Source organism: Eretmochelys imbricata, chromosome 1 (assembly GCF_965152235.1).
Source record: "Eretmochelys imbricata isolate rEreImb1 chromosome 1, rEreImb1.hap1, whole genome shotgun sequence".
In the NCBI taxonomy this organism is placed as follows: Eukaryota; Metazoa; Chordata; order Testudines; family Cheloniidae; genus Eretmochelys; species Eretmochelys imbricata.
Window position 1 is genome coordinate 332,641,499 of NC_135572.1, and position 17,936 is coordinate 332,659,434.

At 39.1% G+C, this 17,936-nt stretch overlaps 1 protein-coding gene across 2 annotated transcripts in view; it reads right to left on the minus strand.

The window, feature by feature from the left end:
- PIK3CG (phosphatidylinositol-4,5-bisphosphate 3-kinase catalytic subunit gamma) overlaps window positions 1-17,936 on the minus strand; it is a 54,506-nt gene that overhangs the window by 22,305 nt on the left and 14,265 nt on the right. Inside the window, exons 1-5 of one of the 2 annotated variants that reach the window (XM_077835454.1) lie at window positions 12,067-12,198; window positions 8,851-10,866; window positions 6,418-6,483; window positions 6,084-6,309; window positions 481-584 (exon numbers count right to left, since the gene is read on the minus strand). In XM_077835454.1, the coding sequence (XP_077691580.1) occupies window positions 481-584; window positions 6,084-6,309; window positions 6,418-6,483; window positions 8,851-10,854 (2,400 nt within the window). In that variant the 5' untranslated portion in view covers window positions 10,855-10,866; window positions 12,067-12,198. Of the gene's footprint in view, window positions 1-480; window positions 585-6,083; window positions 6,310-6,417; window positions 6,484-8,850; window positions 10,867-12,066; window positions 12,199-17,936 lie in introns of those variants that run through there. The other variant, XM_077835464.1, reaches the window with a different exon arrangement.

Consider the following 17,936-nt stretch of genomic DNA (forward strand, 5'->3'; position numbering starts at 1 on the left):
AGTGCTGCCTGGGGACCCATGGACCCAGGTTTGAGGCCTGTGATCCGTCACAGGTGAGGGGAGTAACTGGAGGACAAAACAGATACAAACCAAGTGAAGAAGACTGGAATAAGTCTATAGAAGTTTTTAGATACAAGAAAGCCAGTTTCTAACTAGATCCTGAAATTAATGGGGAGCCAGAATTGCTGTTTGAGGATTAGTGTTTCGTCATCATGTTTCTCCTTGAATATGAGGTAAGCAGCAGCCTTCTGCATATACTTGCTTAAGGTGAGAGCGAAGAATCATAAAGACCACAGAAAAGACAGAGCTGTCAAAGTCAACTGAGGTAAAACCATAAATGAGGATATCTATCACAGAAGTGAAGTCAAGACTTTTGGGTACATGATTTGTAAATCAAGAGGCAGATTTGTAAATCACACATATTTGCAGATAAGAGATTTTCAAACCATGAAGAATGTATAAATAATCAAATATATTTACCACTAGTGCTCCTGCTCTCAGCCCAGGGTCATATGGAACTCTAAAGCTTTCTGGAAGTTTGCTGTTCTGCAGTTTTTCAAGCTTTTGTTTCAGCTGTGTGATAACTGTAATTGCAAAAAAGAAATCACCATTATTGAGTTCAAAAGTTAGAAGCAGAAAGTTACAGTTAATTAGACCTTTTAAGTCTCAGAATTTGGATGCAAGGCTCTTATTTTTAGCTACCTTTTTGACCTGCTTACGCCTAAGACCTTCTAGCAGGTTCTCCTGATTTGGAAATCCAAGGAGATTCTATAGTTAGGGATGCTCTCTCTGGTTAAATGTTCTCAGGTGTCTAACCATAGCCAGTCACAGCGTTACCAACTCTCATGATGTTACCACAAGTCTTGTGGAATTTGGTGTTTTTCTTAAAGCTCCAACTCTTGGACTCGGGTGATTATATGAGAATCTCATCTTTCATTTAAAAAAAAGTTTCTAGCCTGCATCATTGTCCAAAAGGCCTGAAAACATGACCCCCTAAAGGCTCAAAACTAGAAGACAAATACAAGAGCACAACTTTTTAAACAAATCTCATTATTTTTAAGCCCATCTCATGATTTTTGGATGCTTAGTGCGAATAATACTGAAGCCATGAAGACTCTAACCAGAGACATAGCCTCCCTAGAGCATAGTTCCCCCAACCCACACCTGGCCACAGATTTGGAGCTACAGCTATAGTGATACTGGGCAGTGCTCTAGCTCCAGCTCTGTGACCTCCTGGGCTTTCCAGCCGCAGTCAGGCAATTGCAGCTAGAGCTCCCAACCTCACAAGCCAGGGTGCAAGGAATAGTTACAACTAAGGGCTAGCAGCTCAGTCAGAGTATCCCCCAAACTGATGGCATGCAGCAGCAGATCCCTCACCCAGTCCAGGGCAACAGCCAGCACCAGGAGTGAGCAACTGACCACAGCCCTCCATCCAGTCCAGGGCAAGAAGCAACCAGGGGCAGAGCCTCAAGGACCAGCCAGGGGCAAAGCAATTACTATATTCTTAAAGAATGTTCCATACTGCAGCTTTGTCCGTTTTAAATTCTAGCAAACAGAACATCTGCTGATTATGTAAATAAGGCATTATATGCATATATGTAAATTATGAAATTCATTCATAGCCCCTCCAGATTTCTGATCCTTCAGTTTAAATAGGAATGGTTAATACTATATGAAATACACATTGCTCCATCTTAGCTAGCCAGTCACAATCCCTCTCTGCAATATGCTGGGAAGTACTTCTCTTGTATATTAAACAAACAAGACACCAATTTAAAAGAAAAAAAGACAGGGATTTCTATATGCACAAGTTCTAGCTATTCAAGCACTCCCCATATTGATGGCATTATATAAATAATTATACCCTCAAAAAAGGAGGAAAATTAGAAGGGAAACAAAGGAAAACTGGAAAATGAAGAAGCTAGACATACCTAGAATTTTTAAAATATTAACAGAGAAAAATCTCAAAATCTTCGCTATAAAAGTTCAGTGAATTAAGAGTCACCCAGGAATTGAAAAAAATAAAAACAAATGACACCTATCTTTGAGGCTTTTAGGAAAGAAGGGCCTAGAAAATACCAGATGACTAGTGTGAAACCTATTCTGGGAAAAATATCTGAGTGCAAGATAAAGGAGTAAATATGTGAACGTTATAATTAGACACCTTTCTTTAAGGAGAAACTAGGGTTTATTAAAATAGGCCTTCTCAAATAAATATAATAGTTTTCTACAATGTAATTATTGATTTACAACACAAAGGTGCTCAGGATATAGCATCTCAATTTCAATAAGCTATCTGATATAAAACCACATAATTAAGAAACTGTATACCAGTTACTTAAAGTAATCACAGTAAAGGTTTGGAACTAGCTGATTTAAAAACAAAAACATAAGTATTTATAAATAATAAGATTTCCCATCTGATCTAGTTTAAGAACTCAGAACTGGAACCTAGAGAGAGGAAACAATTGCACAGATACCTATTTTGAAGATATTTAGAAAACAACTATGCAGACCCAGGGACGAAAGCAGATAGCAAAACAAGTATAAGATTGAAGTGTATTGCCCTTGTAGAAAAAAAAAATTGGATGTAAACATAGGGATTCTGACATGAAAGGTGAGGGAAATATTACCCTATATAACCATGGTGATACTGCACCTGGAATACTGTGTACCTAAACTCAGGGAAGATAAAAAAAAAAAAAAGAGATAAAAAAATTAGGGGATAAGATTGAAAGACTGAAAAGACTAGAAAAGAGAAGATGTGATCCAACACATTCAGACTGACAATATAAATAAATAAAGTCAATGGAGATGGTGGGCAAAAGGCGCAACAGACTGAAGTTAAAGGAAGAAAAAGTTTGGGAACAACGTTAGGAAGCATTTCTTAACAAGTAAGAGTAACTCGGCAGTGACACACTTCTAAAGGCGGTAGTTAAAGCAACGTATCCAGTATTTTCAAAAACAAAGTTTCAGAGTAGTAGCCGTGTTAGTCTGTATTCTCAAAAAGAAAAAGGAGTACTTGCAGCACCTTAGAAACTAACCAATTTATTTGAGCATAAGCTTTTGTGAGCTACAGCTCTCTTCATCGGATGCATTCAGTGGAAAATACAGTGAGGAGATTTATATACACAAAACATGAAAAAATGGGTGTTATACACACTGTAAGGAGAGTGATCACTTAAGATGACCAGCAGGAGAGTGGGGGGAGGGGGGGAACTTTTGTAGTGATAATCAAGGTGGGCCATTTCCAGCAGTTAACAGGAACGTCTGAGGAGCGGTGGGGGGTGGGGGAAATAGTTTCACTTTGTGTAATGACACATCCACTCCCAGTCTCTATTCAAGCCTAAATTAATTGTATCCATTTTGCAAATTAATTCCAATTCAGCAGTCTCTCATTGGAGTCTGTTTCTGAAGTCTTTTTGTTGTAATATTGCGACTTTTAGGTCTGTAATCAAGTGACCAGAGAGATTGAAGTGTTCTCCGACTGGTTTACAACAAAAAGACTTCAAAAACAGACTTCAACGAGAGACTGCTGAATTGGAATTAATTTGCAAACTGGATACAATTAACTAAGGCTTGAATAGAGACTGGGAGTGGATGTGTCATTACACAAAGTGAAACTATTTCCCCATGTTTATTTCCCCCACACCCACCCCACCTCAGACGTTCCTGTTAACTGCTGGAAATGGCCCACCTTGATTATCACTACAAAAGATACTCTCCCCCTCCCCCCCCAGACTCTCCTGCTGGTCATAGCTCATCTTAAGTGATCACTCTCCTTACAGTGTGTATGATAACGCTCATTTTTTCATGTTTTGTGTATATAAATCTCCTCACTGTATTTTCCACTGAATGCATCCAATGAAGTGAGCTGTAGCTCACGAAAGCTTATGCTCAAATAAATTGGTTAGTCTCTAAGGTGCCACTAGTACTCCTTTTCTTTTTGTAAAAACAAACTTAGATAAGTCATTAGTGGAACAGTCAGTCATGTGAGTAGGCCTGAAAAATGCAGAGCAGTCACACTTGATCACCCAAGTACTCTTTTCAGGTCCTGTTATATATTACACTATATTTGGAGAGAGTGGAAGAGAAGAAAGAAAAGAAAAAAAATCACATAAGACAGACAACTTGCTGGACATAAAGCTGATTGCTGTGATTGACATTTCAGAATCTCTCTCTCTCTCTCTCCAGAGCTGCAGAAGCTTCAAGTTTCCTCCTAAAAGGTAGATGTTATGATCAAAGAAGTTTGAGGAAGCCTCTCTATGTGTTTTGTAAAATAATTAAAAGTAAATTTCTTCTAAAATGTAGAACTTTTTAATGGGGTTTGTCAGCATCACAAACCAAACAAACACCATGTTGAACACTGGGCATGACACAGGAGGGTTTGTCTAGGTTATTAAATACTATGGCCCCAATCCTACAGTCTTTAAAACAGCAAAACTCCTCCTGAATTTAGGAGTGCAGGATAAAAGAGAAAACATAGCAGGATCTGAAAAAATACCTGGGTGATCCAAGGTGAACACTATGCATTTTTTCAGGTCTACTCACACAACTGACTACCCCAATAATGGCTTATCTTGGAAACATCGATTTACACCATGGAATTAGTGGATGGTGAGTTGGCCTGGGATTTCAAAGCCGATATTCACAAAGAAAAGGAACTTGGAATTTACTTTTCAATTAACAACATCAGGATCTTTGGACTGAAGGAACACTTTCTGGTGTTGATATGAAGTTGCACTATTCACAATGGATTTTCTGACTGCTGGAACCAGTCATGTTACAAGCTCCTATTGGTGGTTGATTCAGCATGGTAAATGCTGAAAAGGAACTGGTAAGATGTTACGGTGCAGGTATAGTAGTGAAAGCAATTCTCTCTTCTAGGAATGAAGTATCTGGAAAGTTGTTCAAAAAAGAGGAGGCATATTCATAAATGAAGTAAACATTTCTTTCATCCTGGGTAAGAATGCTCCAAGACCTTTGAAATGAAGCCTCGCACTTACTACAATCCAAAACACTGTTTCAGGACTGTTAGCCTGGAGCATAAACTGGTTTATGAGATATATTGAGAAAGTAATTTAATGAAAAATATGACTTCACATTACGTTTTATTATGGGTGCTTCTTTAGCATATGCAAAATATACTGTAAATCTGAAGAAAGGTGTCATCCTTTATAAAATCAATGAGCTGAATTAAAAATCCATTCACTTTTAATTGAGATAAAAAAGTATGGTTTCACTCAAATTTGTCCACTGTGCCTATCTCAGGTGCTAGGCACATAATAAAACATATACACAACTTTAATACAAATTGTAATTAAAACAGGGTACCTAACCAGGCTCATACCCACTGATCATTTCTCTCAAAAATACATACATGAAAAGAGGAAGTGAGACCTCCAGTAATTTTCCCAAGAGCCTACTAGTCAGCTCCTTAATTAATCCCTACAATTAACCTTCCACTTCTCTAGGAAAAGTCTGCATAAACATCAGGTCACACCACATCCATGGCTCAGATGAACCAAGAAGGAAAATTAATTTCAGAGCCCAGGACCCCTCACTGAGAACACACTGCTTCCTGTTTATACCAGGAGAGGTACATGAACTTGAACCTGCACCAGTGTTGCAGTAATACATAAAGGAGACAGGAGTTAAGGTTGTATTTTGTGGTGTCATCTTATCTCTTCATTACATGGTAGCATGTCTTTTGTTTTTTCTTGTCACATTACATACTCCTTAGATTAGAAGAATATTAGAGTACCTGAATTCTGCATTTCCTGGTTTTACAACATTTGAGTTCTGGAAGGCACCCAGGAACACAGCACACCATTGAGTGCCTCCAACCTTAACTCCGCATTAATGCACTTTTCCACAAGTGAATATATTATTGGCTTCTTTGACACCCACAACTTATATGGCTATTTAGAAGAATTAACTGTGATGCTCAGTGGCTGAGGTAGTAATTTACTCTTATGGACATTACAGAGAAACATACTGTTTGCTGATTTGGTTTTAATACACATGGAGCAAAAAGACACACACATTACATAACAAATGAAGCAATACCTATGAATAAATACCTTGAGAGGTGACATCGTACTTTTCAGCAGAAACTGATTTTATATCCATTGTGACTTTATGCAGCAACTTAATTATCTGAACCTGTTTCATGAAATCATGTAGCATGGCTTTTCCACAGCCCCTAAGATAGGCTTCTAGGATCACAGCAAACCTCTGCTGGTAGTGCATGGACTGAGCAATCTCACTTCTTAAAAACCAAAACAAAAAGTGACCAATTCTTTTGTTCTAAAGGCAGAGAAAAGGCTAAAATTAATATACATGACATTCTCCTGAGAAACAGTCAATTTTAAGAATGCCTGTAACTTTAATGTTACTTAATTTTGAAGTACTTACTCTCAAACCTCGTTTTAGTAGAAATCTGGCTAGTGCGCTGTCATGATAGGGTTCAAATTTCACAGCCTAAAAAATGCATATAAAAATCAAAGAAATACAAATTTTATTTAAAATATTTACAATACCTTGTTGCATTTTCTTATATGTGTAAATTACAGATGACATCAATAGAATAGAGCTCTGTCAAAGGAAAAATGTTATGGAAAAGCATAGGTCTTTAGAGAAAAAAAAGTTGGAAAAAGCACTGATGTTTCTTTGCATGTGATTTGATCACTGCATTCTATGATTCTATGCTAGCTGTCTCAAAAAAACAAAAAACAAAACCCAAAAACACATTATTATTGTGACAGATGATTAACAAACAAAAGCCATCCAGTGTAACGTCACACTCATGAATCTTGGTGCATTATAGTGACAGTACGCAGACATTCAGGTGAGGGGGTGGCAATAAAATAAAACATTCTAATATTGTTTTACATTAAAATATTGTGTATATTATAATTTAATAAAAGTTTTAACCCAGTTTTTCCTTTTGTTTTGAAAATAAACTAAAAATACCTCAGTAGTTTATTTCTTCCTAAAATCATTTTAATGTATATTGTCTTGAAACAAATTCTTTTAGAAAATGCACACAGAAAAATCTTAGCATCCTGCATTGTATGCACTCGAGTATCCACCAGCCTGCATATTAACTGAGCCTCTAATTTGGGTGCAAAAATCTGTTAAAAATAAACAATGACTTGTCTGTAAGGTCTGCTATCTTAAAGGAGAGTATACATAGGAGTAGTTATGTGGGAGGTCAGACTAGATAATCTTAGTGGTAACTTTTGGTAAATTTACAAACCTTGAATTGCATACGTCCTGTCTGGGGAGCCCAACCTCCAGATGGGTGAAGATGAGGCTGGAGAGTATATAGAGGCTTTGTCAGAAGCCCTGCTCCTGCAAATCTGGAAGCGCTAACTTCACTTTCTTAGGAATCAGCAACTACCTCTAGACCTGTGTGGCTTACAAGGTCCACAGGCTCCCTTGCCACAGAGGTGCTCAATGTTACTGCAGAACTTGCTCATAGGTTCCTTGACATTTAGTTGTCTCTGCTGCTATGGAGTTTATAACCTTTACAGAGAAAGAGCTGCCAGGTCTCGAAAGGTGCAGAATAGGACCCGAGAAGCTCAATATGCATTTACACAACTGAATTGCACTATTACAAATTTCATCTGCAATCAATAATACCCTCAGTTCTGCAAGTTGCAATGGTGCAGTGTTCCCACCCCAAAGAAAACTATTGTGAAAGTGAAAGAAACTTCCCTTTTCAAACTCAGATCTCTGAAATGCTTTGTCGTATAACTGATCTCAAGCTTTCAGCAACAATAGCTAGCAAGAGACCATATACGAGATATTTCAAGCAAATAGGATTGTAACTCACTTTCCATTAAAACCCTGATTTTGATCTTTCTAACTTTCTGTGAATGAATAAATCCTAAGTATGGAGTCAGAACCATGGTTCCTTGCCATGCCTTTTATTTTTTATTTTGCTGTTTTATACTTTTTAAATTTTAGGGAGAAGTACAATTACATGACAGTACAAAATTGATAGTATTGCCAGATAAGATGCATGCACAGCAGCATGAAAGATTCTTCACACAACTCTGCAAGCAGACCCTAAACACAACCCAAAACTTGTGTGTCAGGCCTTGTCTAACCTAGCATTTTCTTCAAACTTTTCATTGTTTCATTACCAACAGTAGCAGCAATAGCAGGAGCACTGGTACGGACTCGGTCACTGATGTTTCAATCACTTAGTGTAAAGCTGAATGAAGGTTAAATTGAAGACATAACTTTATTAAATCCTGTGCATTGCTCTGACCATGTGGCTGTGTTGCTTCCAGCCAAACTCCCCACATTCCCTGGTGTCCTGTCAATAAAAGTGCCTCAGGATAGGGTGACCAGATAGCAAGTGTGAAAAATCAGGATGGGGGTAGGGGGTAATAGACACCTATGAAGCAAAAGCCCCAAGCATCTGGACGGTCCCTATAAAATCAGGACATCTGGTCCCCCTACCTCAGGGAAACATGGGCTCTCTGACTGCAGTGCCACTGATCATTATGCAACTGGTGCTTTAACTATCATGTGATCTAGACCTGCTCTGAGCAGGATTAGAAAATCCAGTGGTTAGGATGTGCTTCCATCATTAGAGCTACACTGGTGCTAAGTTGACTGTGGGAAATTGGAAGAAGACTGTTAACATAGACACAACCTGTGAATGCTATGAAAGGTAAATGTATTAAGAATATTATTAAATTAATTCCTTTCACTAGCACTGTTTTGATTAACATTGAAGACTTCAAACAGTAGGTCATTCATAACACTGGAACATTTCTATGATCATGCAAATATTCAAGGAAACTAATGTTCAGGAATGCAAATATACCTTACCTGCACTAGTTGCAAAAGGTAATGCAGAACATCGTCATCTTCTAAGCTCTCCAGCTTTTGAACGGCCATTGCTCTTACATTTTCATCCGAAAAGTTACAGTCCAAAAGTTGCATTGTTAGTCCAACATCCAAAGTGCTATGATCCCAAGCTTCTCTTTTAGCTAACAACTGGTATGTTTTAGCCACTATTTCTTGCTGTCCCCACTTCACTGAGCTAAGCAGCTTAGGATATGCCTTGGGGTGCTTTATGCTTTCATATCTAAAATGCCACAGTAATTCTTTGTCCTCAGGAGTAAGTGGATTAAGTGGGTCAGTGTCTACGATCGCTTCAAGTTGTTTGCGAAGCTGGTTGGGCATTTCAGCTCTTGTCCTATCCCCTTGGGGGTCAGATGTTATCCTATGTTTGGGCAAAGCTATTGGGTGGCAATATTTATCCAAAACAATAGAGATAGCCATTGAGTTTTCTTTATCAGGATTGGTAGCTGATGTAAGTTTGTCAGCATTGATGCTTCCCTGCTCTTCCCCTTTACCTGAAATCTTCCACATATGAAGCACGTACTCCCCACTACGTAGCAGTGAACGGTGATCAATCAACAAAATATTTACATAATAGAGTAGCTGAGTTTTGCATTTAGAATCGGAGTTGGGGGAATCATGTGACTGAAGGCTAACCTTTGTGGATAATGCCTGTGCTTTGCCACAATATATCTGTAGATTTAGTAGCGCTCCTTTAGGCAAATCTTTAATTTTAATATCAAATTCAACCCAAGTATTCCACAGAACCTCCTCAGTAAAAGGCTTAGATGCGGTCCTTCTCTGTGAAAGAAGTTGTTGTCCATGTTGAATATTAGCCTCAACAAACACAGTAAGTTCAGTATTTCTTGGTAGCACTGGGATATCAATGCCAACTATCTTGACCCTGAATTTTCTATTACAGTCCCACAAAGAGATAATGAACACCCTCTCATGATCTTTTCCGTCTATTGTCAGCTGTTCATGATATCCTGTAACACCTGTGCAGTCATCCACCAAGGGCCATTCTTCTTTCTGAACCTCATCCTCCTTGGGGTCAGGAGGGTCATCTAGTACTAGGTGGATCTCTTCCCCATTCTTCAGGCACTGTCTTATCCAGTGAAAATCTTTGATTGGCGTCTCTCCTGTGATATACTCATCTCTGCCACAAACCCTGAGAACAAAATCCAGTTCACTGTGATCCTCAGGAATATCCATCAAAGATTTCTTCTTTGCCATTTTTGTGAAAAAGCTCTGAAGTATCATATCTGGAGTGTCATCAATTGATACTTTAATTTTTTGGCTAGTTGTTCCTCTATGTATGATTATAAAAATATTGTTATTAGTAATCTTTTTAAACACATATTCTGGGAGTGGCTTGGATGTAATCCATGGATGCATTGAATACAATTTTGGATCTCTGCAGGCTACTTCAATCATTCGTGGTGTGACTAATCTGCGACGCGTAAATTCTAGCTCATCATCATGCACATTACTAACATCAGTGACATCATAGCCAATTAAATCATTAAGCTGCGTCTGAAATTCCTGAACCGCCTCTGTTGGTTTTTCCTTCTGGACAACATGAATTTTGCCTACCTTTTTCTGTAACACTTTCCAATACAGTATGCAGTCCAATGTCTGTATTACTTGATGTTTGTCATAAATTTCATACCACTGCCCTTTCTTTTGATATTGAAGAATAAATTGATCTGGGGTGAATTTATGGTAAAAGTCTGTGGTTTGGCTCATCTCTATTGCACGCATCCAAATCTGTGCTTTCATTTGCTCAACAGTACAGTTGCCAGCTATTTCGAGTAACATTGTTTCCGACATTTTAGTGTGTTTATTGTTTGTAGGCAGAATGAACTCAATGGATATCAGTTCCATTGAAGACAAATTACTTGCTGCGCTGTATGGCTTCATTCTTCTTCTCCTTCGTTTGTTTTCTTCTCTCATTACAACAGGCTGTTCATAATTCCTCAACTCCATGCCAGAAGAAATCTAGCAAAACATACAAATGTTTGATCACTTTCTCATTTAATTTCTGTGTGTATTCTTCTACAGACACATTAGCTCTTTTTCTTAAGTTTAACTACAGGCTTTAATCATAACCTTTACATATACAATATATAGTCCAAAAGTTTCTGAATAAAACTATTTTTGTTCAGGATGGCTTATTTGAATCAACCTATTAATTTTAAAACCAAACATTAGGTACAGCAATAACTAATTAAAATTGTGCATTTATAGAACACAATTCACCCAAACACATTTTATGAATTGTGAACCTGATCCTGTGAGGGCCTCGGGGGCCTAAACTCCCAGACTTCACTAGAAACTGATCTCTAGAAGCTTGACAATGTTTTTTTGCTCTGACTAATTTTCTCTTTTGAATTTGGCAAACATTGACTTTTTTTCCCCTCCTGTATTTTGGATGATGCTGAAATTAACACAAATGGATTTTAACAATTAAAAGACATTTTGCTGTTAGTGATCCAGTATCACAGAATGATGTCATAGTAAGCTCCGGAGAAAAATATGTTAATTGTAGCAGAGGAAACAAATATTGTTTCTGTGTGGACCCCACAGAAAGCGAAACTGTTGATTGTTTCCCCCCCTCCATAATAAAGCATTAGGATATTTTTATTTTAAAAATCCCTTATATAACGTACATCTAAATTTTAGCCTAATATGATGAAAATGTTTGCAAGCCAATGACACTCTAGTACATTTTATAGCAAGTGAAAATATCTAAAACAAACAAAATCAGAAAGAAATTTTAAGACAATCTTACTGATTTTAAGAAAGCAAAATGTTATCACTCACAATTAGTCTCTGTTCTACCATATCAAAGTGGAAGTTATTTACAAAGTATTCAGCTGAGGAAAGCAAAGTTGACTGGATGTACTTACATTTGTTCCCCTTCAATGTCTCCTTCACAAATTATGTTGTTAGATTGCTTAATTTCAACATTTTTTTAGAAAAAACTTTTATACATAAAGCCTCCCTCTATTTGCTTACAAAAAGCCCCAGTAATCTCATCAGGCCCTTGCAAATATTAGAACAAAAAGGTAAGAACATTCAGGTTAGTTTTGTTGTAACAACAGAACACATGGTGACTACAATTCGTTCTTAATGTTTCAGAAAGCAAATAACTCTGGGCACCATATTTATAATTACCAAATCAAATTGAAACATTACCTGATTACAAAGCACAGGATGAGTCGCTGAATAAGACTCATTTGTTTAATTTTAAAGTATTTTTTTTAAATGAGGATCAAGAAAGTTGATTGTTTAAGTTGTTCTGCTTTTCTTGCTCGCCTTCATATCCAGATGCAAAGGAAGTGCTGCACTTACCAGGAAGGAAGTTTTAACCAAGTTGATTATACATATGATTGCTCATTTTAAAAAAGTCAGAATGCTTTTCCTGTTAAAGCAGAACAAATATATTTACAGTACTGCCAACCACAAAAACCTGAACTTGAGTTTTAAAACTCATGGGTGGAAGGGTTGTGCTAAAAATTACTCACTTCGATAAAAACATTAATAAAAATTAAAACAATGACATATGCATAAAACTAGAAGACTAGAAGAAATGCTCTGTATAAAGATGAACTATATCTGAAAGAGCCAAATTATAGATGCTTGGCTACAGAAAAAAGAAGGAAAAAAAAAGAACAAATTAAACAAGACACCATTAAGGCTCTAATGCTGCCTGTATGCTAGTACTTAGGACCTTTGACCTAGATTGACTACCAGGGATTTCTCTACCTCCAACCCCTGAACTTCCCCAACACCCTGATGCAGCTATTTACAGTGTTGCCAATTTAGTCATTGGTTGGAAATTTGAACTGAAACATTAATACACACTTTAAAAGCATACAGTATATGATAAAATACTTGTACCCGAAAAAGTATAATGGGTTTGAAAAGTAAGAACAAAGACTAGCTTCTTCACACAGCTGTTTTTTTGACAATGTTTGCACATTCGTTTTGGCAATGTTGGCCAAATTATAATTATAATTTCAATATATGATTTGTAAGCTAGGTCTGAATGAGCTCTCCCCTGACAGCCAAGGCAGGGGGAAGGCTTCAGGACCAGACTTGAACTCACCTGAACTTGTACTTACATGAACTCAACTACTCTACCTAGGTATCCAGCAGACAAAGCCGTATTGCCCAAGTGACCAAATTTTGGCTGGTGTTGGGTTACAAATCACTTTAGTATTGTTAGTATAATTAGAGTTCCCAGAAGTCACCTACTATAGGACAGGCCTAACTAAGAAAATAACAGAACGCCACTAGCCGTCACCTTCAGCCCCCAACTAAAACCCCTCCAACGCATTATCAAGGATCTACAACCTATCCTGAAGGATGACCCAACACTCTCATAAATCTTGGGAGACAGGCCAGTCCTTGCCTACAGACAGCCCCACAACCTGAAGCAAATACTCACCAGCAACCACATACCACACAACAGAACCACTAACCCAGGAACCTATCCTTGCAACAAAGCCCGTTGCCAACTGTGCCCACATATCTATTCAGGGGACACCATCACAGGGCCTAATAACATCAGCCACACTATCAGAGGCTCGTTCACCTGCACATCCACCAATGTGATATATGTCATCATGTGCCAGCAATGCCCCTCTGCCATGTACATTGGTCAAACTGGACAGTCTCTTCGTAAAAGAATAAATGGACACAAATCAGATGTCAAGAATTATAACATTCATAAACCAGTCGGAGAACACTTCAATCTCTCTGGTCACTCGATTTCTGATCTCAAAGTGACTATCCTTCAACAAAAAAACTTTGAAAGCAGACTCCAATGAGAGACTGCTTAATTGGAATTAATTTGCAAATTGGATACAATTAACTTAGGCTTGAATAGAGACTGGGAATGGTTGATTCATTATAAAAAGTAACCTATTTCCCCTTGTTTATTCCTTCCACCCCCTCCCCCCCACTGTTCCTCAGACGTTCTTGTTAAACCCTGGATTTGTGCTGGAAATGGCCCACCTTGATTATCATACACATTGTAAGGAGAGTGATCACTTTAGATAAGCTATTACCAGCAGGAGAGTGGGGTGGGGGGAGAGAAAGCCTTTTGTAGTGATAAACATCCATTTTTTCATGGTTTGTGTATATAAAAACATCTTCTGTATTTTCCACAGTATGCATCCGATGAAGTGAGCTGTAGCTCACGAAAGTTTATGCTCAAATAAATTGGTTAGTCTCTAAGGTGCCACAAGTACTCCTTTTCTTTTTGCGAATACAGACTAACATGGCTGTTACTCTGAAACCTATTTACTATTGAATGTGGGGGTCATGAAATGTTGTTATCCTTACTGTCTGAGTAAAGGGCAGCAGAACTATATTGAGCCTGTCCTGACCAAGGGGGTCACCCTCAGTGCTCAATTTTTGCCAGGGCTGAGCTCCAGCACCTCTAGGTTTGGCAGTTCATAGGCCCAGAACCTCTGGGCTTGCCACGTCAATTATGAAAGTCAAAAACTTGCTTGAGCCCCGGTACCTCTCTCATTACAAATTAAGCACTGGTCACTCTCAACAGAACAGCACTCGCTGAGCAAGGGGTTTGGATGGCAGGTCCCAGTGGAGTGGGAGGGATAGGGGTTTTGCTTGGTGGTGTGGGCTGTGCCTAAGACTCACAGGTACTATTTGACCTGCCCCCTCCCCTATTTAAAGATGGAGCTTATTAGGCTCCATAGAGAGTATTTTGTTTTGTTAAGTGACCATTAGAGCTGAAATCACTAATAATCAGGTCTAAGTGGTTAGACCTGCTGCAGGATGGCATTTTTGTGGAAAAGACAGCCCAGCCTGCACTCACTGTGAGGTTCCCCAAATGAGAGCTGAAATCACTGAATGCTGGGTGGAACTTCAAGAGACCGACTTGCAGAGGTCACAGTGGCAGGTGGCAGCAGAAGGGGACATCACAGGGCGATCAGCGATGGAGTGGTGGTACAACAAACCACAGCAACCAGAGTGAACAGCCAGAGGGAGTGACAAGCAGCTGGCGGAAACAGCAAGACGACTTCTCCCCCGCACGCTCCCTCCCCGCAGGGTGGGAGGTGAACTCATGCGAAAGCACCTCTGAACTCTTGGTCTTCACTGACCAAAGACAATAACTATGAGTGGGGTGAGGCAGAGAGAGAAGGGAGGGGCAAGTTAAAGGAACATTTGTTTGTCGGATTACATTTTAGTGACTTTGCTCCAAAATGCTAGATTTGTGACTGACAAACTTATATAAATATACATTTCCTAGTAGGCCAAGATTTTTAAAACCATTGTTGCCAAGGTCGTCATCTCATATTCTTGCTATCTCGAGGATTTATCTTGGGGAGTTTCTTTACTAAACATTTTTATTATAATTACTTTTTACATAAGAACTACGACTGTTGATTAATCACAGATAACTCACACAATTAACAAAAAAATTAATCGCGATTAATCACAGTTTTAATCTCACTATTAAACAATAGAATACCAATTAAAATTTATTAAATATTTTGGATGTTTCTCTACATTTTCATATATATTGTATTTTGTTGTAACTGAAATCAAAGTGTATGTTATTTTTTATTACAAATATTTGCACTGTAAAAATAACAAAAGAAATAGTATTTTTCAATTCACCTCATATAAGTACTGTAGTGCAATCTCCTTATCATGAAAGTTCAACTTACAAATGTAGATTATTTTTGTTACATAATCACACTTAAAAACAAAACAATGTAAAACTTTAGTGCCTACAAGTCCACTCAGTCCTACTTCTTGTTCAGCCAGTCACTAAAAGAAACAAGTTTATTTACATTTACAGGAGATAATGCTGCCCTCTTCTTATTTACAATATCACCTGAAAGTCTGAACAGGCATTCACATGGCACTTTTATAGTCGGCATCGCAAGGTATACACACGCCAGATATGCTAAACATTCATATGCCCCTTCATGTTTTGGGCACCATTCCAGAGGACATGCTTCCATATCAGACAAACACAAAAGAAGGTACCAATGTGAGATTTCTAAAGATAGCTACAACACTCAACCCAAGGTTTAAGAATCTGAAGCGCCTTCCAAAATCTTAGAGGGAGCATGCTTTCAGAAGTCCAAATCTTAGAGGGAGCATGCTTTCAGAAGAGCAAGTCCATGGGGCCGGACGAGTTGCATCCGAGAGTGCAGAAGGAATTGGCGGCTGTGATTGCAGAGCCATTGGCCATTATCTTTGAAAACTCGTGGCGAACCGGGGAAGTCCCGGATGACTGGAAAAAGGCTAATGTAGTGCCAATCTTTAAAAAAGGGAAGAAGGAGGATCCTGGGAACTACAGGCCAGTCAGCCTCACCTCAGTCCCTGGAAAAATCATGGAGCAGGTCCTCAAAGAATCAATCCTGAAGCACTTGCATGAGAGGAAAGTGATCAGGAACAGCCAGCATGGATTCACCAAGGGAAGGTCATGCCTGACTAATCTAATCGCCTTTTATGATGAGATTACTGGTTCTGTGGATGAAGGGAAAGCAGTGGATGTATTGTTTCTTGACTTTAGCAAAGCTTTTGACACGGTCTCCCACAGTATTCTTGTCAGCAAGTTAAGGAAGTATGGGCTGGATGAATGCACTATAAGGTGGGTAGAAAGCTGGCTAGATTGTTGGGCTCAACGGGTAGTGATCAATGGCTCCATGTCTAGTTGGCAGCCGGTATCAAGTGGAGTGCCCCAAGGGTCGGTCCTGGGGCCGGTTTTGTTCAATATCTTCATAAATGATCTGGAGGATGGTGTGGATTGCACTCTCAGCAAATTTGCGGATGATACTAAACTGGGAGGAGTGGTAGATACGCTGGAGGGCAGGGATAGGATACAGAGGGACCTAGACAAATTGGAGGATTGGGGCAAAAGAAATCTGATGAGGTTCAATAAGGATAAGTGCAGGGTCCTGCACTTAGGATGGAAGAATCCAATGCACCGCTACAGACTAGGGACCGAATGGCTAGGCAGCAGTTCTGCGGAAAAGGACCTAGGGGTGACAGTGGACGAGAAGCTGGATATGAGTCAGCAGTGTGCCCTTGTTGCCAAGAAGGCCAATGGCATTTTGGGATGTATAAGTAGGGGCATAGCGAGCAGATCGAGGGACGTGATCGTTCCCCTCTATTCGACATTGGTGAGGCCTCATCTGGAGTACTGTGTCCAGTTTTGGGCCCCACACTACAAGAAGGATGTGGAGAAACTGGAGAGAGTCCAGCGAAGGGCAACAAAAATGATTAGGGGTCTAGAACACATGACTTATGAGGAGAGGCTGAGGGAGCTGGGATTGTTTAGACTGCAGAAGAGAAGAATGAGGGGGGATTTGATAGCTTCTTTCAACTACCTGAAAGGGGGTTCCAAAGAGGATGGCTCTAGACTGTTCTCAATGGTAGCAGATGACAGAACGAGGAGTAATGGTCTCAAGTTGCAGTGGGAGAGGTTTAGATTGGATATTAGGAAAAACTTTTTCACTAAGAGGGTGGTGAAACACTGGAATGCGTTACCTAGGGAGGTGGTAGAATCTCCTTCCTTAGAGGTTTTTAAGGTCAGGCTTGACAAAGCCCTGGCTGGAATGATTTAACTGGGAATTGGTCCTGCTTCAAGCAGGGGGTTGGACTAGATGACCTTCAGGGGTCCCTTCCAACCCTGATATTCTATGATTCTAAGTCTTAAAAGACCAACACTCGCACGCAGAAACTACAGAACCCAAACCACCAAAAAAGAAAATCAATCTTCTGCTAGTGGCATCTGACTCAGATAATAAAAATGAACATGCGTCAGTCCACACTGCTTTGGATTGTTATTGAGCAGAACCCGTCATCAGCATGGACGCATGTCCTCTAGAATGGTGGTTGAAGCATGGAGACATATGAATCAAAACACCAATCCTCTGGACTGCATTGACATGCAAAAAGCCAGTCATTGTCAAAGCCAATTTTAGAAGGACTTAATGAGGTTGTTAAAAATGCTCGAGACACAATACAGTTTATTCAAACAAACATGACGGTCACATCATACTTTCTCTTTAAGCAAG